Source organism: Astatotilapia calliptera, chromosome 12 (genome assembly GCF_964374335.1).
Source record: "Astatotilapia calliptera chromosome 12, fAstCal68.1, whole genome shotgun sequence".
NCBI lineage: Eukaryota > Metazoa > Chordata > Actinopteri > Cichliformes > Cichlidae > Astatotilapia > Astatotilapia calliptera.
In genome coordinates this window covers 36,598,293-36,620,596 of record NC_137433.1, presented here as the reverse complement: position 1 = coordinate 36,620,596, position 22,304 = coordinate 36,598,293, and the positions used below count along the sequence as shown (strand labels likewise).

Below are 22,304 nucleotides of genomic sequence, written 5' to 3'. Positions count from 1 at the left end.
GACTCATAAGACTCCATCATCCTCGTGTCCTGTCCAACCCTAATTTTGTTTTTCAGCTCTTTTATTTCTTCTTTTCTCTCAGTCGTCCATTTGTACATCCAAATAAACTCAAACCACAAACCAGAAACCTTAAAAAGTCCAGAGGAGGAAAAGGGTGTCGACTGTGTCCAAACCATTTCCCAAACAAACCTTTTAGTGTCCGCGTTTGCGTCTGGGAGCTATTTCGGATCCGTCTGGACCTGCATCAGCAATCGTGGTTAAATATCGAAAAAGCACCGTCTCACTCTTCCTGTGTTTGTCCTCTTTGTTTGCACAGGACACGATGCCTCAGACACCACCATTCACAGGGCAGCTGAACAGTGGCAGCTATAACAAGAACCTGTACCAGACCAAGGAGGAAGGCTACCCCGGCCTTTATTATAATGATAACAACCTGGTGTCCGGGTCTCTGGAGGCCCTCATTCACCACTTGGTCCCAACTGTGGACTATCATCCAGATGTGAGTGTTGCATTGTGATGCTTTCAAATGCTAAATATATATTTTTAATTCAAGCTTTAAGAATCAAATCATAATTTTTGTTATTTAATAAATGTGTCTTTTATCTCAACAGAGGACATACATCTTCACCTTCCTGCTCAGTTCTCGCCTCTTCATCCATCCTTATGAACTGATGTCCAAAGTGTGTCACCTGTGCACGGAGCAGCAGCGGCTTGGCGATCCCCAAGCTGATAAGGTATGCTGGGGGGAACGGGGTTAAAAGCATGACTTCTATTTTAAAAAAAAACACCATCACTGCTATGTTCAGTTTCGAACAATGGCATTAAAAGTCAGTGAAATATTGAGTTCTAACAGGACTCAAAAATCGTATTAAACTAGGATATTCTTTCACCCTTCCTAAGTACATATTTCACCTGCATTTTCAGATGAGAGTCAGGAAGATTGCTCCCAAAATCCTCCAGCTGCTGACAGAGTGGACAGAAACCTTCCCATATGACTTTAGGGATGAGAGGATGATGCGGAGCCTGAAAGAGCTGACCCACCGGCTTGCCAGCGGAGACGAGGTCAGTCTTTCTTCATTTCCACTCACCACGACACGCAGCAAAAGGGGTTTTCTAGATCAGTCAAGTAGCAAATGACCTGCTGATTAGATAATATGTTTAGTTTTAGGTGTTATCACCAATAGTGCAGTGCTGTTTAGTAGACTGCACGTGCAGTAAAGCTACAGGCGCAGGCAGATTTTTTGCAGATAGCAGCGGAGGGAGGTGGAGTGGGGGTATCTCTGGCAACAAAGCACTTTTGAGCCCGGATCGGTTGAGAGAGAAAAGCCCCATTGTTTATGGCCTAGGTGGGTTTTTTGTCATCCCTGCAGTGCTCCTTCTTAGGCAGCATTTGGATTGTTCCTCTGCAGCAGAGCTGAATGTCACCGGCTCAGTGCGCCTTTAGCCTTGCTGCAGCCTGTTTTTAGTAGGCTTGAACAGTTTTTTGTCCCGTACCCTCTGTTATCTTTGGGGTACGTGCTGACCCTCCGACTTTACACATTTAGATATAGAAACGTTGTTTTGACAAGCAGTGACTCATGCTATGTATGTTATGAAAGGAAGTGCTAGCATAAGCTAAAGTACTAGCAGGAGGCAAAATGGAAATTTAGAGGTGAAAGCCCCCCACGTGAACCATGACAGGTTAATATGTCTCTCAAATATGAGTGCTTGCACTTGGCAAGCACTCATATTTACAGAGCTTCGAAACTGCAGAGCTATGCTAATGTAGATCATTTGTCCTGTGGGACAGTTTGTTTCATGCAGGGATTCACTGAAAGATGTTTCCCTCATGATGATTATTAAAAAAAGGTCCCATGATGATTCGTCAAGTTTACTGTGCTTCGTAACTCGTGCTCCTATCCTTCCATGTCACCGTCTCATGTTCCCAGTTAAATTTTCTTTGGTCTGAACAATTAATGATATTAGTCCTCATCAGACTGGATTCTTCCAGTGCACGTGCTGATTGTTTGAGTCATTCCTTTTGCTCGGGAAAGTGGCACACACAAACTAAGTGTGTGTATTTTTGGATGTTTTAGTTGTTGCAGCAGCAGCTTGTCAGGACCAGATAGTGATGAAGAAGAGACCCCCCCCCCCCCCCCTCTTTAGCACTCAAGACAAGAAAAACACGCACCCCCACTTTTTTAATCAGGCTCCACAGGACTCATTGATGGTGCGAGGACAAGTATTGATCCTGACTTTATCTAGAAATCAATTCAACCTCACATGACACTTGGACACATTTACAGCTTTCCAGATCCTCCACCCACCCCCATGGAAACTTACCCAGGGTCGACAGCAGTACACACACTCATAGACATTCTTATAAACACGCACTGTTTTGACGGTCATGCAAACATCTTTTGATTTCACACTAGATTGGCTGCAGCTGGCGTTAACACCAAACCTCTGTGGATATTTTTGATAGTTGAAATTGATTCTAGCTTCGGGGGAAACAGGCATTAGGTGAAGATTCCCAGGAACTTTTACCTGAAATAATACCATGCTTGGTATATTTAACAAAAATAAAAATAAAAATGAGAGGTACTATTTGCTGCTAGTCAGTTAAGACCAAAATGAAACATTATCTCTACTGGCAAATAGAGTTAAACTAGATAAAGAGAAACCATTGGCACGCTATGGGTGAATTACGCAATAATGCACACTTTACTTTCAATTTCTTTTCCAAACGAGTCTATTTTAAGTCTGTTTTTAAATAATCTTTCCAGGAGTTCCCCTGCATATCCAGTACCTGCCTTTGTGTCCTTAGACCTTGCGGGAAATGTAGTTTATGAGATGTTATCACCTAGGAATGAACTTGTTGACTTAATAATTTCGTTGAGAAAGATTGATCGGGTTTACAATACAGCATGTTTTGTACTGACAAAGCAATAGTATCCGAATATCATGAAGATAAACTCAAATGTCATGTAAGCATGGTGTGCAAAGCCTGACCAACAACAGTCCTCTGAGTGAATCGTTCTCAGGGAAGCTTTGATGCCCCGGGTGCACACGTTGCACCAAATAAATGTTAGGGGAAAGGAGTCGAGTTGAACAGTTGTTTATTCATGTGTCCATAGATATTCCCCCCGTGGTGAGAAAGGATGACACCTTATTTTTGGTAGTGTGAACACCGCAGGACATTTCCAGGAAATACAGCTGTTTAAATTGTGGGAAGTGCTTCTCGGGATGGGGCTTTGAATAGATCTGATTTGGAGAAAGTGTGAAACAAAACTAAACATGAAGGCTCCAAATCAGGTTTGAAATTCAAAACATAAATGCTTTAGCATAAGCACGTCTGAAGTTTAGAGTTGGGTGCTGGTTCTTTGGCGAGTCAACCACAGTGCTCTGGGAAGAGAGTCCAGAATAGATGTCCTGAACATCTGGTCAGACTTATGTCCAGACCACACTCTGAACATTCCCAGACCTTGATCTCTGTAGTAAGACTGTCATTATGGACGTGGTTGGATATACAGGGAAGCTGCAGCTAAGGAAAAAAACTGACGCTGTGATCTCGATCTGAACTCGCTTACTGGTGCACAGTTCTTGACCTGAAAATGTGCAGTTTTTATTTTGCATGCTACGTTTTTATGGTAATTTTGATAGATTTTTAGTAGCTCTCACATGATTTAGACACACGAGGTGCCTGACATACCTGGAGAAACTGAATATTCAGATGGAGGCAGGTGTGCTTTGCACCATTGTGAAGTTGGTACTGCAAGAATCTTTGCATAAGAAGCTTAAACAGACAATGGGACCGATATCTTCATTGGCCACAACCATTGCATAGTGAAAATCTGATTCTGATTATTGCATGGTATCATATTGTAATTCACTCTCACCTCTAAACTGTGCATTGTATCAAAGATAACAAAGGAACTCAAAGGCAACAATGTTGGAGTATCAGTTTCTCCTGAATGGGGAGAATCAGTTTTCATCTATGTTCAACATTAACAAATACGACACCAGGCACCTTGAAATAATGCAAGCACACTTTTAAAAACTGGTTTTTATAAAAGACTAAATTCAAGTTCTAACATTAAAGACATGAAACCATGAAACATCTCACTTGTGTTAAACTCGATTCACTCGCACACGGATTATGCCGACTTCACAGATTAATGCTGAACACCAGGGAGGTCTCGTTTAGTTGGCTGAGAGCTACTTCTGCCGCATCGTGACTTGGCACCATGCGCATGTTTGTAGTTTAAAACAATCCGGCCCAGTACACCTTTTACTCTGCTCATTAGTTCTGGTTGAATGAACGTCTAAAAACAGTCGGGCCTTTGCTTTGGGTCAGGTGGTGCTCCACAGGAAATGACACCAGTCAGCCAAGAATAACAGGACCTCTAGTGATATGATGGCATAACCCAGCCATGTGCTCAGAAGTGTCGACTTGCACTGAGCAGTCGTCTGCCACCTCAGGACCGCTGCCAGTGTTGACGGTGAAGGGAATCGCATGCCACTGCTAGGCTCACTCGGTCGTAACGCCAAAAGTTGGGGTGAGCAAATGTGACTTCCTCTGCTTAGAAATGTGACGCATGCCGTTGTCTCCAAGATCCGAGACTATATTTACCCGACCCTGGCCTGTCCTCTGTTTGTGGTGGGGACAGAAGCTACGGCAGATGGTTCACTGTGAAGTGGATTTTCACTGGTGGCATGCCTCGCTGTTGTTCAACTGTGCAGGAGCACGGTCAAGCATTAGCAGAGTTAATACAGTGTTTATCAGCCGGGTTTATTGCAGTGTGTGAGAGAGGACTGAGTGTAAGTGTGCAACTAATGAATCTTAATGTTTGTTTTGCAACAAATTCTTTCTTTTCCTGTTCAGACAATTTTTTTTTAAAGTTTGGAACTAATTAATGTCTTCAAACTGTAAGCATCGATCTAGAAACAATTGGCAACTATCAAAAATCGGATTTTGGCATTTTTCACTGTTTGTTGAGAATCTACAGCACAGCACTCGTACATAAAACCTGATTTTTCTCTCTGCAGTTTCATTTTTTATTCTGGCAATCACCCCTTGCCAAAAACTGCAGTGTCCACAGAGCCACAGCTGATTGGCTGACACATGAATGTGTCTCTTCATGTGTCATTGCACCTATCACAGCCACATCACCCACAAACAGATGCATTAGTTGCGCCCTGGGAAGGGAATTTCAGAAAAAGGTCCCGCCTTGACTGTTTCCAGCAGAGCGATGAAAGCCCGCTCATTTTTATCCCCAATGTCTGAGTGCAGCACAGACTCGTCATACTTGATTGCTGTTTAGACATCCAGCCCTCCACATCCATTATAAAGCTTGGGTGTTCTTTCCCACCCCTGTTGAACTTGGTCTTGTTGTAGATCCCAGATTCTGGAGGCTGAATTGGCAGAAAGTTCAGAGATGAGAGATGTGGCCGTGAAGGGGTTCTTGGGATCATTCTGCCTTCTCATCATACACAAAATCAGATACACATGTTCTCTTTCCCTCGACCGGCCGTCTTATACAACTTCTATGCTAAAGTGGAGCAGAGAGGAAACTGTTATCTAATCGTGGCCTGTTTGAGTCACAGGAAAGTTTCAAAATAAGATGACCTCTCAGCCAGTAAGCCAAGAGTCCCCTGCCCTATTCCCCGTGAGCTGATGAGAATTATTAATAAACCTGGCAGGAAGAATTTTGTGTAACATTGTGATTGATATTGTAGTAAATGAAAAAAGGCTCATTTTTCTGCAATTTACACTTTGATGGCTGTTCTGTGGCTCTGGACTGTGAACTTGCATCTTTCATCACCTGCACCACCCTGAAACGCAAAACAAGCAAAGTTAAAGTACAAGGTTAAGAGTTGGGTGTTCTTTAATGTGAAAACAAGCTTCATATGATACCCAGTACTGTTTCTGAAGATGCTAGTAAAGCTAAAGTTCCTGGCAGATGGCATACTAACCTAAAACTGAGTTCCAGCAAACAGATTTCCTTCTTTCTCCTCACAGATTTACAGGAAGGCAGTCAGCCAGATGAGCCAGGGCCTCATCAGGAGGTTGACGGTGCTCAGCCAGTACGAGGAGGCGCTGGGCAAAATCAACGCCACTGCGGCTGAGAGGCTCACGGTTCTAAAAGCGAAGCCTCAGGCAGCCATACAGAGAGACCTGCTGTCTATCTGCAATGACCCCTTTACCGTCGCCCAGCAGCTCACACACATAGAGCTGGTAAGAGAAGCAGTTCTTAAAAATCTGTTTAAATGTCATTTATTTTGAAGTAAGCTCTAAATGTGACCTTCCAAGGAGCAGTCTGAAACCGCATCACTGAGACACACACAGAAGTCAAAGAGAAGCAGGCCAGATCGATATCAGAGAGGGCGACGCATGTCAGAGCAGGACCAGATCTCTGTGATGGACTGATAAATCAGTGTGGTGATTGATTGATTTGAAACAGTGCTGCTTAACCACAGTCATTACATATCAGCTAAATCAATGTGAAAAACAGGGTTTAATTGTACAAAGGTTCTAAAAAGGGAGATAAAATGTAGGCTTTAATGATGCGAGATAAGTCCCAAACTAACTTTGAACAAGTAGGGAAACCATCTGGTGACTAAACCTTTTACGGTCCTGGTGTGATGCAAACTGTTCGTGGATTCTCAGAGATTTTTCTTTCTCCCTTTTCAGGAAAGACTGAGTTACATCGGACCTGAAGAATTCGTCCAGGCTTTCGTCCACAAGGACCCTCTGGATAATGATAAGGTAATGACTGCATGCTTCAGAATACATCAGCAGATAAGAAAACACATACAGTAGTTATGCAATTTTTTTTTTTTTTTTTTTTTGGCTGAAATCTGGTGTGTAGACTTGATTTGTCTCCGATGGCCTAGTTTCTCTTCCAGAAGGATGTTAAGTTTACACAGCGCAGTAACTGCCTGCTGCATGGGTCAAAGTGAGGGCAGGTTATTTGCAGACGTTAGCAGCAGACCACATATCCGCTCCCCTCACACACTCAATCACACCACAATTTCCTCAAATCATCCCAGTGTCTGGATTAGATGGGCATGCATGCACCCCATCTCCTAGCAACCACTACTGCCAAGGGTTTGCATTGGTAAGGTGTGTGTGTGTTTTGGGGCGGTGTGGTCTCTTTTCTGGCGTTTGGCTGCTAGGCAACGGGCCAGTTTTTTGGAAGCCAGGGTGATGGGGGTTAAGGCTGCCTTTGTTCTTTTAGGCTAGCTTGCCTCGTACCCCCAACGAGCCACTTGAAAACACGGGGATAACTCAGTCTGTCTGCATAAAAAGCGACATGTTCAGTGGCGGGAACTCGGCATGGGCGCGAGTGGCGTAAGGCTCGAGGAATGTGTGGAATTATATCAAGAGGAATCCACACAAAGAGCCAGCATGCGTAATGTGAATAACATTGACCGCTATTGTGCTTATAGATGAAAAGCAGGGGGAAGCTGAGTATTATTGGCTGCACAGGTCCACTCATTTATTTTTATTTTTTAAATTTGTTGAATCGATTGACATCGACTGGCTTTGCTTTTAACTTCAGTTCTAACTGAAGGTGGGTTTTCTTTGGTGTTTTTTTTCTGCAGAATTGCTTCAGTGATCACAAAAAGGCCAGCAACCTGGAGGCCTATGTCGACTGGTTCAACAGACTCAGTTATCTGGTGGCTACAGAGATCTGCATGGTAGGTAACAAACAGCAAGCCAAGCAGTAAACTTCACTGCTAATGAAGGCGGATTGTTGATGGTACACAACCACTGTTATCTTCATTAGGGATAAAATCGCAAGGTTAATTTTTCAGATAATTGTTTAGTGAATGAAGTACCCAAAGAAATGTTCACAGTTCAGTTTACACTAGATTCTTGCGTAATACATTAAAATATGGCCGAACCATAGGCTGTAAATAAAAGATGGACGTAGCTTTCATGTCCCAAAAGTCCAGCTGAAAGAGGAAGTTCCCTAAAACAAGGTTAAACAAGGCTGCGGTGTCTGGGACAGGCTAAATAAACACTTTTCATGCTTGTCAAATAAAATAAAGAAAGAAACAAAAACTCCCCGACAATGATTACAACCTTTTCGGGGAACAGCACTTCGCTGTTTGGTAAATGTGTTTGTTGGAAATAAAGCTGAGGCATAATGCAGTTTTTAATGTTCTCCATTTTGTTAACAGCCGGGGAAAAAGAAGCACCGAGCCCGAGTCATCGAGTTCTTCATCGACGTGGCGCGGGAATGCTTCAACATCGGCAACTTTAACTCCCTCATGGCCATCATATGTGAGTTGGAGTTCTCTTTTTTTCTCTCTGAGATAAAGTTTTGTTTCATTGCTGCACAAAACCTGAAGCGATTGTTCCCACAAGGTGATGCTTTGCACTTTCCTCATTCAGACGTGCACTCTGCACTTGCTTCCTCCTGTGTAGGCCTCTGCACAGAGCTTGTTGTCTTGTGGGCATCATCATAAATTTGATTAGTGCTATAAATTGCAGTTTGTTTGTTTTGTTCATGCTGCGGTGCAGTCGCCCCGTGGCAGTAACCTCTCCTGACATTGTCTCAGTTCATTTCCACCTTACGTAATTTTCTTCAGTTTAATATTATGAGTGAAACTTGGCAGCAGATGGAGCGGAGTTCATGCAGATAATTGTCTTGATGGAATTTGTTCTTTGGTCACTCAGACAGTTTTTCCCATGGCTTTCTGCTACGTCTGCTTGTACTTACAGAATCACTCTTATATAGTCACTGCAAAGTCTGCACATTGTAAAATACATTTATGAACCTATTGTCCCTACTTCCAGTGTCTGCGCTTTTGAAAAATAGCCCAAAAGGTATAAAATTGCAGGACAAAGAGTGTGAATTATCAAGCCAATAGTTGCTGAACTCGAGGCGTATCACTGATGGAGTTTCCATTCTTCACTCTGTACAATGGCTGAACTATAAGCATATTGTATCCTGGTCTTTTGAGGTTACTTTCAGTAGAGAAATTGATATTTCCGCCTCTTCTATGTAATTTCTCTCCACATTCTGCCCATTGTGGAGCAAACCCGGGTTGTACTAAACAGCTGCAGGGGTTAACGTGTCTCTAAAAACAAGATTAGTTTCGATAAATGTAACCAGGTTGATTCCAGATCAGAAATGAGAAAAACACTGAGGCCTAAGAGGTTAGAAGACTCTCTGAGTCTCGGAGGATTTAGAGGAGAGCGTGTCTGGTCATCGGTGCCTGAGGGCGGGTGGAGAGTCTTTGCGTCCACTACAAACAGGGAGCGGACTCGGGACTGGAAGAGGGCATAAACCGGGCAGATGGTCAGCACTGACCAGAGAGTGTGAGCACACAGGGGAGGAGGGAGGGAGAGAGGGAGAAAGGGAGGAGAGGATATTGGAGTGCCAGCTGTCCTCTGTCCTCCCCAGAGACGGCGAGGAAGAGAGCCACAGGCAAATCCTTCTACACCAGCCTCGTCTCCAGGGACACTGTGTTTGTGATGCTTTTAAAGGGTTATTACCCCCCAAAAGAGATCATTTACCATCAGCTGTGTCTCCGTGAGCAAATACATTTATTTTTTCAGGTCTTGAAATATCCAGATTTGGTTTTCCTTCCTGTCTAAACTGGATCAGAAAAGAAAAAGAAGGGCATTATTATCTAAACTACTGCATGGCTAGAATCGGCCTTGGAGTTAAGTGACCATTTAATTCATTAAAAAAACAACAAAAACCCCCAACTGTCAGTGTCTTCTTGTCATTGGCGACATTGTGACTGCGCTGAAAAGAAGAAGACATTAACGGTATAATAATCATCTCGTATGTGTCCCAGAGGGACCACTACAGCTAGCACCTGTCCTTCTTCACACTGGTCTCTTTGTGAGTGGATGGAGCCGTTTCCCAGGCAGCACACGTTCTGACACACAGCGTCACATGCCTCCGTGGTTCGGCCTGCATTCGCTTCCGTCCCTCGGTGCTGTGTAAAAGCCAAACTGTCTGCTGGGAATCAAAGTGAGTTCAGGGAGAACACGAGGCTTCGCGGTTTCGAGTTTTATATTTCTGTCTGTGAACCGGAGTTCTTTAGAGTACCCCAGGGCTGTTTTTGTGGTGTTGTTCTGCTCTGTTGGTGACCCTTCGCTGCCTGAACCTGCACCGGGCACACACAGAGGATTACCATATGGGAAGCAGAGTGCTGGGAGGGGAAACAAGGCGTGTGTTAACTCTATTGTTCCTGCTGCCCTGCTGCACCAGAAGAAGCAACGTAAAGAAAGAGAAGGGGAGGCAGAGGGGGGGAGGAAGGGTGGAGGGGGATGTGCGTCTGTCTGGCTGAATGGGGAAAATGCCATGTGTTAATGCGATCGTGTTTGCACGGGCGTGTGATCTCTCTCTCATGGCCTTTGTTTTTGTGTGTGTTTGTGTTGCAGCTGGGATGAACATGAGTCCGGTGTCACGGCTGAAGAAGACCTGGAGCAAAGTCAAAACAGCCAAGTTTGATATTCTAGAGGTGAGTTTGTATAAAAGAGATTTACTTTGACCAGCGCTCAGGAAGTGAGTGTTTTATAATCTCACTTTTAATAATTCAACTCTTAAGTTTTTCCCACGCGTAGTGGCAGTGTTGTGGTAAACACTTATGACAAATCTAGTTGTGGGTTTGCGGGGGAGCTACTGCTGTCAGTGATTTATTGGGTAAGAGAGAAAAACAGGGTCATTCTGAAAGCTTTTGCAAGCGTGGATCTGAGTGGGAGAATAAAGGGTTTGCTGTCCATGACTAAGATCGCTCATAAATCCAGAAAAAACAGAGACTCTCAGAACTGAGCTAGTTGAAGCCTTTCTCTTAAACCAAAGCACATGATAGCCTTTTCCAAGTTTAGTATGATTATATGGTAAAGCAACAGAATTTTCCTGGAACATCTGAGTCTGAAGGTTCAGTTTTAAGTCAGAACATGCAAAGTGCAGAAAAGAACAAAAATCGAACACCTATGATTGTTCTTGGTACATTCTGGAAGAAAAATAAGGGGAAATTTGATGATTCTGTCGGGATCAGGTGGAAATAAATGGAGCCCAGCAGCCGGGAGGACCAGATGTTAAGGTGTAACTGGGTGTGCAAATCACGCAGCCCTGCCTTCCTCCCCGAGGTGTGTGAAAAAACCCAGCATACCGCAAGAACACGTTCAGTGAGCCCAACGGGCCATCAGTCGGCCCTTTTGAAATAGGAGATCTGACGAGTGAGTCTGGGACGCTCTGCGAGAACTGAAAGGGTTTCAAAGACTCGAGTTCTTTAGGTTTTCTTCACGTCTCACTGGAGATCATCCACGTCGTTCCTCTTCTGCTGGCTCTTGTTCCTTTTGTCAGTCGCACCCTTCTTGATGCTTTCCTTTTATCTTTATCTTTTGTCCCTCTGAGGATTTCTTTTAGGTGAATCCCAAACTTTGTGTTTGAGTTAATTTGCTGCTTAGTTTGTTGAAAGTCGCAGACCCAATGGCATCGTCTGTTTGTTGATTGTTTTATAATCCCCCCCCCCATATATGTGACTACATCCTATGTCACAATATTTGAAACCTGAGGATACTTGGTCGTCATGGTGAAAACTAAAACTAATAATAAAACCACATTTTATATAATTTTCACTGAAGATTTGTTCGAGTTTCAGAGTTTCCTTCAGTGACTTTCACTTTCTTGTCAACTAGTATTATCCAGGCACAGAGTTAGCACTTCCACTGGTGTTAAGCCAAAACACATGTCGCCGGCTTTTTGGGCCATCAGATCCACTCACATTTCAGAGGCATGTGCTCACACAGACTCTGTATTTGTCTCTCCACAGCACCAGATGGATCCTTCCAGCAATTTCTATAACTACAGAACAGCACTGAGAGGAGCCACGCAGAGATCAATCACCGCCAACAGCAGCAGAGAGAAGGTGAGGCCTTGATGTTCCCGCATTTGATGGTGGCGTGTTTACGGGAGATTGTCTATTCTGAATATTTAAATGTAATCTTAACTTTCCAACTGGTTCACCTGTAGTTCAGCTCCCATCTGAACGCCTTGTGTCGGGCAGAAAGAGAGCAAATTAAATATGGACGATGACATTTGAAGCGCAACATTTGTTGCATCGGATTCACAATTCTGGGAAAAGCTGCGATTCCGATTATTTATTTCTCTTTGCCAAAAAGATGACAGATATTTTCGTACTGAATAACAGACCTTTATTAAAAGATGGACGTAACCATGGTGATGTCAGACGTTGGATTGTGGACAAAGACATCTGCTAATTAAGCGACACCCTAATAAAAATAATAAAGAATATCGCTCACCCACTAACTTCGAGGTCTTTGCCATTGATCAGGATGTAAACATTTTTTTTGTTTGTTATTTATTTTGTTAAGTTGGGCATTTTAAGACTGGGAGTCTATGAGGATTGGATTCAGCCTCAAGTGGCCAGTCAAAGAACTGCAGTTTTTGGAGTTTGCTGCTTGATACTGACACATCAAGCAGCCAGTGTTTATGCAGACCCAAGAGTTTGAACAGCTGGACATGTGAACACCAGACTTTGGTTTACAATTCATGTAAACAGTCAGAGACACTTATAGTGAACGGTGGCTCGGTGTCTTTACTATAAACCATTTGACAGCTGTCGTGACCTTTCAGTGGTGACGTGTGTCACAGCGGGGACGTATTACGCTTGACTGCGGTTATGCAAAAAGTGGAGACCTTATCTCAGACTTTATTCTCATGCACTGTGACGTGGAAGGAAGTGTTTGAGGCAGTGCAGAGAACCAAAGCGGCGTATCTTGAAATCGTCTGCACAGTGTGTTCCCGTGATATTTACAGCATCAGCAGCCTCCGGGGAGGACTGCAGAGGGACGGAGGTTACATAACAGTGTAGTGCAGAGGGGACGCAGAGGTCAAGTTATGAGGGTCAAAACATGAGGAGGGTCTGAGTTTCTTCCTCATCAAAGATGCTTTGGAATGAAACGAAAACATGGCCTCCTGCCAGATCACATAGCGTTCTCTGCTGCTTCGACCCACCCTGACCGAATGCGATCCGCCCCGAAGCTCGTGGGCTGCCAGACATTAGTGGTCAGCCTCTCGTCCCGTCATCATGTTTAAAAAAAAAAGGTGTTTTTATTTAGTGGAGACAAAGTGTACTGTCGATGTGTGTGCAGCTCCCTGTGGTTCGTGAGGGATGTCCCCCCTTTTTTCGAGCAAAGATATGCAAACAGTCCAGTACAAGAGGTCAGGGTTATGAAATGGAAAGTTCCCAAGAAGTCTGGTATGTTCCTGCATGTGACCTCTCCTTTTGGGGGGTCGGGGGGTGTTTATAGTGTCCGTCAGGCACTCGCAGAGCTTCAGTCTGACGACGTGTGTTTCAGCCTATTCTTGCTGTAGGTTTTGTTCTTTGCAGTGAGGACAGAAAAGATTTAACGATCCAACACTTGTTGCTATGTTGGCTCATTTGCTTGAAATAACATGTTAACAAAATGCCGAACAGCTGATCTAAACCAGACTCGGTGGATCGTGTTTGGTTGTGTAGCAACTATTGTGAGATATTTTATAAGGAAGAATGTGGCAACAGCTCCAGTTTGGACAAAGTTGCATTGCATACTCTTCTTCTAAGACTTGTTTTAACCAGATGGAGACAGTTAATTAAGAAGATAAAGGGTCATTTCACCACAAAATAAAATTTGACAGTGTTTCCCTCGCCTGCAGCGCTATTTTTTGTATGTAAGAACTATTATCTTCTACACAGTTGTGCAGAATAAATATTGCCTGTACCATTAACGGTGTGACCCTCGGCTCGGATGTAATGTTTACCTAGCTGCATGCTTGTAAACAAAGAGAACTGCTCGACCGAGTATCGAGTAGGTCAGATGTGGAGAGTTCGGAGGCCAGCGTGACACCTTAGGTTTAATGTTAAGGTTTAAAGTTTAATGTTTAACTTGATGTGGTGGTAAGGTCTGCGACAATGCTCAGGAAGGCGCCTGCTCGGGTCCGAGCGATGCACTCAGGTGGATATACCAGGAACGACTACTTGGCCGTCAGGTATCCAGCTCTCCGTCTGCATGTCATCAACAGAATATTATCAAGGCTTCAAAATAAGATCCACATGGATGTTATAAACCCAAGGTTTCCCAGCAGCACACTGGATTGTTACAAGCTTACAAGTGTTTTCTTAATTTGTCAGTGGTTTCATAATTGCTCGTATCGACATAGCTGTGGATTAATTGTTTGGACCAATTGCAATCCCCATTTTAAAGCAACTGTATTCGGGTGATTCAGTCATCTCTATTACAGAAATGTTGCACATTTCATCAACTTTAAGGTAGATTTCATTTTGCTACAAAATCCAGCCTCCCTTCAGCTTCCAGGCCTTTAACACCTTCTCATGTCCAGCTGTGAAAACGACTTCCTTTCAGCTCCTGCAGGCTTTTTTTCCTTAAACTCTCCGTGTGTGTACGCGCCCGTGCGCGTGTGTGTATGACAACAGCCCTGAGATCACGCACACAGGCAGGCTCTTGTAAACATCCTGCCCCTGCAGACCCCTCGCTGTACTTGATGTTCTGACTTTGTGACTTCACCGAGGCCTCGTTAAATGCAAGTCAGCTGCACCCAACTTTTGTCAAAGGACGGTGTGGAGACATAATTTCACACAAACAGGCGTGCAATCCGAGCCGGCCAAGAGCAGCTTTAGAAGAACACGAGGAACAAAAAGCACATGAGCGAGATTCGCTGGCTTGGCTTGAAAAATGATTTTGTGGGAAGAACTAAAAACAAAGGGTGTGGGCGGCTTGTACAAGTACAGCGTCTGACACAGTGACTTTGTATGAATAATAGAAAGTGCAACACAAATGTAGGTTTGAAGAAGAGCTCAGTGTGTTGCTTTTCCTTCGGTTGCTCCTTTGAAAGCTCCATGAATGTTTAATGTTGGGTGGGGACAGTGAGGAGAGAGGTGACAGACTGAGGAGTTTTATAGGTCAGTGTGCCACTTTACAGCAGCCTTCAGTATAAAACATGTTTTGCTTATGAGCCGTATCAGATGATAAATGTGAGCCAGAAAGTTGAATCCTCTAAATAACCCACCAGCTTACAACCTGCTGGTGCTTCTTCCTTATTTCGTGTGTGTGTGTGTGTGTGTGTGTGTGTGTGTGTGTGTGTGTGTGTGTGTGTGTGTGTGTGTGTGTGTGTGTGTGTGTGTGTGTGTGTGTGTGTGTGTAGACAGACATGCAGTGACCTAAATCATTGTAAGTTATGGCAATGAATTATTTAAGTGGCTTTTAAGGGGAATTCTTCTTCTCTGGAAAACTGACCTCTTTACCTCAGACTCACTTCCCCATTAGTTGTTTTTTCTGTTTTTTTTAGCTACAGGTTGTATTTTTACACCCTGCTACAGACTTCTGTAGTTGGAAAACTCGCTAGTTTTACTGTGTGTTTCTCCTGTGAAGCAGAGATCCTCTTTGTGAACCGTAATCCTTTTTGAATCGCTGTTTAGAAAAGAGCACACACCTACGAGTCATAAGGAAATCCCCCTTATATCTGCTCGCTGATATTAAATCCCTTTCTGTTTCTGTTGCCCTGCAGATTGTCATCCCTTTCTTCAGCCTGCTCATAAAAGACATCTACTTCCTCAATGAGGGATGTGCCAACAGGCTGCAGAACGGCCACATCAACTTTGAGGTAAACTGAATTTGATATTTCCCAACGGGAGATTCCCCTCACATGACTTTCAGTGTCAGACAGCGTCGCGATATTTACTACACATGGAAACAAATTTTGGGCTGTTTACTACCACTTCTCTAAAGACTGCTGGGAAATGCAGAAGTAAGGCTTGAGTGTGCAAATATCAGCTGTGTTTCCATGATGACCAGTGACCAAACACCATTTCCACTCGTGGCTGGTCACAGCTACCCCGAATCAGACTATTTTAAGGACTGATTCTATCCTTGGAAATAGGCTGCTGCTGAACCACGTCTGTATCCTGCCCTGTTATGAAATAAATAAGTGTATTTGAACACATTAACACTTCTTAACAGCTGACGAGTACCGCAGTGTGGCGCTACCCCTAACCTCATTCAAAGGCAGTCTTTTCATTTGAAACATGTCGATTCCTTCTGAATAATCAACCTGTGTCGTTACTGTTTCAGAAATTCTGGGAGCTCGCCAAACAAGTGAGTGAGTTCATGACCTGGAAGAAAGTGGAGTGTCCGTTTGAGAAGGATCGCAAGATCCTTCAGTACCTGCTGACCGCTCCGGTATTCACTGAAGATGGTGAGTTCATTGAACGTTAAAGGTTATCTTAAATAAAAAAAGGAAACCAATGTGTCCATGTTAAATATGAAGCTACAGACATTAATCAAGGCTTGGTTTGACACTTTATCTATACAAGTGAAAAATTGTGCTTTTCCTCCCCTGTGTAGCTGTGTAGTAACGTTTTTGGGGGGCACGTACCATTTGATTTCAAGTCTGTAAACATGGAAATAAATGGACAAAGCCATACATGTCAATACATTTACACGAGCTCAGAAAACACCTCTAATTATACTAAGATAGTCATAGATTTAAAACTAAGGAAGCAAACCTTGTTACTTTAAATCCCTAATAGGGAGAATTGTTACTTTGTGTCAGTAATGATAAAGCGTTGGTGTGGAATGAAACAGAAGAAACCAAAATGATGTGCCCTCCGCCTCTTTGTCCTTAATCATAATAATATAGCAGTGCAGAGACTAATCCTCAGATCCTCACACACCTCGTTATCACCTCTCGTGCTCCAGCGGCACCGATAGTCTCAGTCTCCTGTAATCCACTTCAAAGTCTCGTCACCGGTTCGGGCTCCTATCGCAGTGTTATCAGAGACCGACGGGGAGTAAAATCCTCCCGACTCTGAAACGCACTCTGAACTGACCAATCAGCTTTGAGTATCAACAGCATTTACTACAGAAAATAGTAGAGTGAGGGGAAAATGGGTTAAGGTGGCATATAAATGTCACAGCTTTGAATGATCTTGCTCTGTTTCTCATTGCAGCTCTGTATCTGGCATCATACGAGAGCGAAGGTCCTGAGAACAACATGGAGAAGGACAGATGGAAGTCTCTGAGGTGTGTATGAACCCCTCCCCGCTCACTCTGCATGCACACACACACACACACACACACACACACACACACACACACACACCCCCTCAGGGGCTTCGAGTCTTTCAATCACGGCTGTCACCCCGCATCCTCTGCCCGGTCTCCCCGCTGACCAGGCACACCCAGAGGGATGTAGGTCACGCTGTGAGGCTGACCCCTCACGCTACTCAATAAATGCATTAAACACACACAGAGGCTGTCATCGGTCTTCCAGGCCACGCCTTCGCTTGCACACGCGCGTGTAAAGACATCAGTCATTTTCACACAATTACATCTTATGTGCGCAATAACGCCATACCCTCCTGTCACACAGTACTGTGTGTGTGTGTGAGAAGATGGATGAGAGAAAAATGTCTTTGTTCAGGTGGCTCTAAGCCCCAGAGAGCTGACGGAGGGATATTTCCTCGCTTCAGCATCACGCTGAAGTTAAATTGACACGAACTGAGTCAGGGATGCGTCGCTTCTCCGCTGAGAACTGTTAAGATCAGATTCATTTATGTGGCCGTGAAAAATTTGCGGATTTTAAGTTTTCAGTTATTAAACTACAAGAAATTGCTGTAAAAACAACAGATGGCTGAGAAAACACTCTGCCCTTTCTTTGGACTCGCATTAATGTTGCAGCTCTCACTAGAGGTTCACACTAAGAACAGGATAATCCTCATTCTGTTAGCAGATGAACTCATGAATTCCTCTTTGAGCCTTTAATGAAGTACAGCAGCGATTGGTCCAGCTCCAAAAGCCATTTTCTAAAAACATTTGGGGTGTTTTTAGCCTTTATTATAACTTATTTAAGTTACATTGTGAGGTAGAGGTGGGTAGGTGGCACAATATGAAAGGAAGTAAAATTTAACGTGGGAAATGGTAACTGACCAGTGTTGGGTAAGTTACTTTAAAATAGTAACTTAGTTACATTACTAGTTACTTTGAAACTTTGGTTTTACTCAGAATTCTCTTGTTAATGTGTTGCTTCCATAACTTTGCCAGTCTTCTAGCTTGCTTACTTGCCACAAGTGCACTGTGCCACCTACCAATAGAAAGGAAAAGATAATGTGCATATTTCCACGAGAGAAATCCCACGCCTGGACCGTCATTGACTGCTGCCATGATTCTAGCCTACGTCACAGTGTCATGTGCGCCTTTTACATCAACACAAAAACTGCAGTCGTGGTGCTTTGATTGTACTCAGAACTCGGAAATTCTGCCTTCTGAATAGGAAGATGTAGGTAACAGCAGACTGCAGATGAGCTGCATACAGGGCTGGACTGGGACAGAAAATTGGCCCAGGCATTTTGACTAGAGACCGGCCCACCATTATAGGAAAAATCATAAAGCCTTTGAATGAAAACAAACGCTGTTGTGACAGTGATGTTCACTGTTCTGATGGTATATATGTATCAATCTATCAATCGTTTGTTGTAAGATTCAGATAATTATTTTTTAAAAGCGAGACATTTTAAATGAGAATAAGAAAGAAAAGTATTTCTTTGTGCCCCCCTCTCCCTGTTAATGCCCTACCTGCCCCCCTGGCAACACTTTGCTAGATCCGCCCCTGCACAGTTACCAGCTGTCAGCTACCTAAAAAAGGATCCTGGTGTTATTTGTCTCTCAGAAACAGTTCATAACTTCAACTCATCCATGTCACCTAAAAGGTAAACCTGTTTCTCCTTTTCACCTCAATAAGAAACGCGTAATATTTTCTCTGAATACCAGACGGGACGGTTGGCAACTCTAATAACTTATGAACAAAATAAAGTTCAACATCATTAACTTCATAGCACCACCCAGCTGTATAGAAACTCCGTCATGCTAGCTAGCACGCAGTACGGAAAAAGTCAGAATAACGAAAATAAACTCCACCTAAACTTGGTTCATATCTGACCCAGAGAGACTGCAGGTCATAACTTCTTACCTGAGGTTCAGTTCACACTTGGACCGGCGGCCGCCTCGGGTCTCTTTTCCTTCTGCGTCCCCTTTCCTTCATCCACCTGCTGCCTCCACCACTTGCTAATGTTACTGAATCTGTGGAAGCTCCGCAATAGCCACCACACGAAGTAACGAGTAACGAGCCTATTTAAATCCCAGTAACGAGTAACGAGTTCCTGATTTTGGCATAATAACTAGTTACCGTGCTCGTTACCACAATAATAACGTAGTTACTGTAACGCGTTACTTAATAACGCGTTAGTCCCAACACTGTAACTGACATTAATAAATAATTTATTTGGGTGAACTAAAGAAAAAAGTAGTAGTTAGGTTGTAGTTCAGCCTTAAACTCGCTAGCAGACATCCCCACTCGCAGCAACGTTGGCCTTATTTCTGCTCCCAAGTGTCCAAAGAAAGGCAGCTTTGAAACGTCTGCCATATGAAGGACAATGCCAGTGCAGCTTCTCCACCCTGCTCTCACACAGACCTGATTGCAAGTTTTCTTTTTAAAATGTGGATGCAAGAAAGGAAAAATGGATGTAAAACTACACCAAGTATGTATGAACAGTGACCACATGACTCAGAGCGTGACAGCCATGCTTCAGATCGCCAAGCTGACCCCACACATGCGCAGCCACCCACATGCAGACAGACGTATGAATCAGATCTTCTGGCAGGGGTCAAAGGTGAGAGCAGGTTTTTGGATCGGCAGCCTTGCGAGTGTTGGGTTAAGCCCAGCCGGGGTGAATCCACTTAGCTGTGTGTGTGTGTGTGTGTGTGTGTGTGTGTGCACGTGTGTGTGGGCGCGCGTGTGTGTGGTCACGTTTCCTGAGAGCCTGCCAACCCTGTTTGTCCCCTGAGCTTTGCCTCCACTGCGACACGATCTGTCACTTTATTCCGGCCGAGCTGCGTCAGCAGAACGTGCTGCCGTGCCCAGCGCTGCCCGTCGCCCCCTACATCCACACACGTTACACCTGGAAATCCACTAAAGGCAGACTGTTGCTGTGGCGGTCGCTGTGCTGGACCTTAGGACTGTAAAATTCCAGCAGATTTGCTTAAATCTGTCGTATTAAAAGCATCCATCCTGCAGGGAAAAGGGAAACATTCATGGAAGTCGTCCAAGATATTTTGCAGTTGGTACACTGTAAAAAATTTGACAAAGAGCAGAAATTAAGGATCCTTAATGTTTCAGGTTCTTAAAGATGAATTGCACAGTCATGCTTCACATTCCTCAGCCATTTTTGCAAGAGGCTGAGCACTGCAATCATTAAACATCGCTGTGATGAAAGTCTGCAGATTCTAACGGTGCTGTCTTTCTTTGCCCCACAGATCCACTCTGCTAAGCAGGGTGTAAACCTAAGAAACCAGAATAACGTCGAACCCAACAAGTGAGCCCGCGTGCCCCGTCAGCATCGCTGTTGTCCAAGCAAAGTATCCCCGTGTTGGAAGGGAAACGACAATCTCTGCTTCAGCTGGCGAGGACATTTGGTGTCCCGCCCCAGCTCTGCTTTTCCTTACCCTCTTGCTCTTTGTGCTGTACATTTCAGGACAGCTGTTTTTCATCTCTTTGTATGACTTTATAGTCTTTGTTTTATAAAGAAACAATACAAACCCTCACAGTTTAAAAACAAAAAAGGAAGGAAAAAAAGGGTACCTGTGAGTGTTAACAAAGTTGGGGCTGTTGTTTCCCCGCCTCTTTTATTTTTCTCCCCACTAAAGCTACAAAGTTAGCTGCTGGTTGGCTAACGCAACAGAAACGCTACTCTGGGTTCCACAAGCCAGCGTTCTCCGTACAGAGAACCCAAACCTTAACCTATAACACTGTTTACCATTAAGCTAGACATTATTTTACTGTATCAGATCCAAGTATCTTTCACTTCATGTTTCTGAAGCTTTTGTTGTGACGTAAGGAAAACAAGAAGGCACTGGCTGCGTTTGAGAAAAGATGTAAAAGTCGTTTTTCTTGTTTGTGTTGTGTAAAATTTAGATTTTCTGAAGCAGGAAGTAACATTTCATTTGTCATTTGTCTTGACATGATTATGGTTCCAGTATGCTTCAAAGGAACTGCAGCATCAGTAAGCTTCAGGAGTTTTGGATGCTTTGAAATTTGCCTTTGAAGCGTACAGAGGCCTTTAGCAGTGAGCTAAAATGGGGGGGGGGGGGGGGGGGGGGTGGTTCATGTCTGTTTCTTATTGTTCCCAGTTATCTATGCTGAAATGCTCCTCTAGACTCTCATTCATACTTTCCTTTTGTTCCTGCGCCACCTTGCTCTCGTAGAAAAAAATGTGTCGGTGCTGCCCCCTGGTGGTCCAGTCAGAAAATAGCTGAATAATGTGAACTGAGGCTTTCTGGTTAAATTATGTCCATTTAGTTTTTATTTTTCATAATAAAGTACATTTCCACTATGTTTTATTTATACATTTGCGTTATCTCCTCATGCCAATATTTACGCTTATTTTATTGTTATTTAATTTTGTACTAGGTACATAACGTGCATAAGTAGTCCTGACTTTAATATTTTTATATAAGTTTGTATTAGACACTTATTTTACAAGGTACTAGCTCAGCGTATGAAGTTGAATATTTTTGACTGATGTCCGCTTTGCCTTGACTGCTTCTCCCTCAACGCACAGTGCTGTTGTAGTTTGTTGTGTACATACTGTATGTTCCTTTTTCTCTCCCCGTGCTCATCGTTTGTATTTGGACTGTTACAATGGAATAGAGGAATGTTTATGAATGAATTAGTTGTGTTTAAAAAGAGAAAAGTTAATAAAAGGCTTAAATTTATCAGTGACTTCTGTGGGTTTGTTTTGTTTCTGGAAAATGCATTCATGACCACAGACTGTATTGAAAAGATGGGCATAGCCAAGCTCACATTCTGATGTTCTGAACCATCTTGTGCACAATCTGGTGGTTAGAGACAAGGCAACCAAAGCCCAAAGCAAACACTGCTTTATTGTCTATTTAACTTTAAATTGGACGATCATTTCCAAAATAAATAGTGTTTAATCATAACTGAAACTATCACTTGAGGCCATAAATGTTTTTTAAAAAAGAAAACTAAGAGGATCATTTTCTTATGTACGTCTATACCATCTGATCTTTTTGCCACCTGCTGGCCACCAGAAATGATGCAGGTTTAAGTCACTTCCACTTTGGCCTCACTTGTACACGTCCAGCACATTGTGATTTTGGAAGAGTTTGAACAGCAATGAGACCGCACAGCTTACAGGTTCACTTACTCACTTTGGAGTTTCTTTCTCAGGTGGCCGAGGCCTCACCGGGTACC

The 22,304-nt window shown here is 43.6% G+C and overlaps 1 protein-coding gene across 3 annotated transcripts in view; it reads left to right on the top strand.

Annotated features, from left to right (window-relative positions):
- Nucleotides 1–21,802, top strand: part of rasgef1ba (RasGEF domain family, member 1Ba) — a 127,865-nt gene extending 106,063 nt beyond the window's left edge. For all 3 annotated transcript variants that reach the window (XM_026186876.2, XM_080287460.1, XM_026186877.2), the window contains 13 exons: nucleotides 317–499; nucleotides 612–734; nucleotides 925–1,062; nucleotides 6,002–6,217; nucleotides 6,674–6,748; nucleotides 7,588–7,683; nucleotides 8,170–8,272; nucleotides 10,391–10,470; nucleotides 11,788–11,883; nucleotides 15,543–15,638; nucleotides 16,106–16,229; nucleotides 16,984–17,056; nucleotides 20,345–21,802. In XM_026186876.2, coding sequence (XP_026042661.1) covers nucleotides 317–499; nucleotides 612–734; nucleotides 925–1,062; nucleotides 6,002–6,217; nucleotides 6,674–6,748; nucleotides 7,588–7,683; nucleotides 8,170–8,272; nucleotides 10,391–10,470; nucleotides 11,788–11,883; nucleotides 15,543–15,638; nucleotides 16,106–16,229; nucleotides 16,984–17,056; nucleotides 20,345–20,369 — 1,428 coding nt within the window. In that variant the 3' untranslated portion in view covers nucleotides 20,370–21,802. The remainder of the gene's footprint in view (nucleotides 1–316; nucleotides 500–611; nucleotides 735–924; nucleotides 1,063–6,001; nucleotides 6,218–6,673; nucleotides 6,749–7,587; nucleotides 7,684–8,169; nucleotides 8,273–10,390; nucleotides 10,471–11,787; nucleotides 11,884–15,542; nucleotides 15,639–16,105; nucleotides 16,230–16,983; nucleotides 17,057–20,344) is intronic.
- The last annotated feature ends 502 nt before the right edge of the window (nucleotides 21,803–22,304 follow it).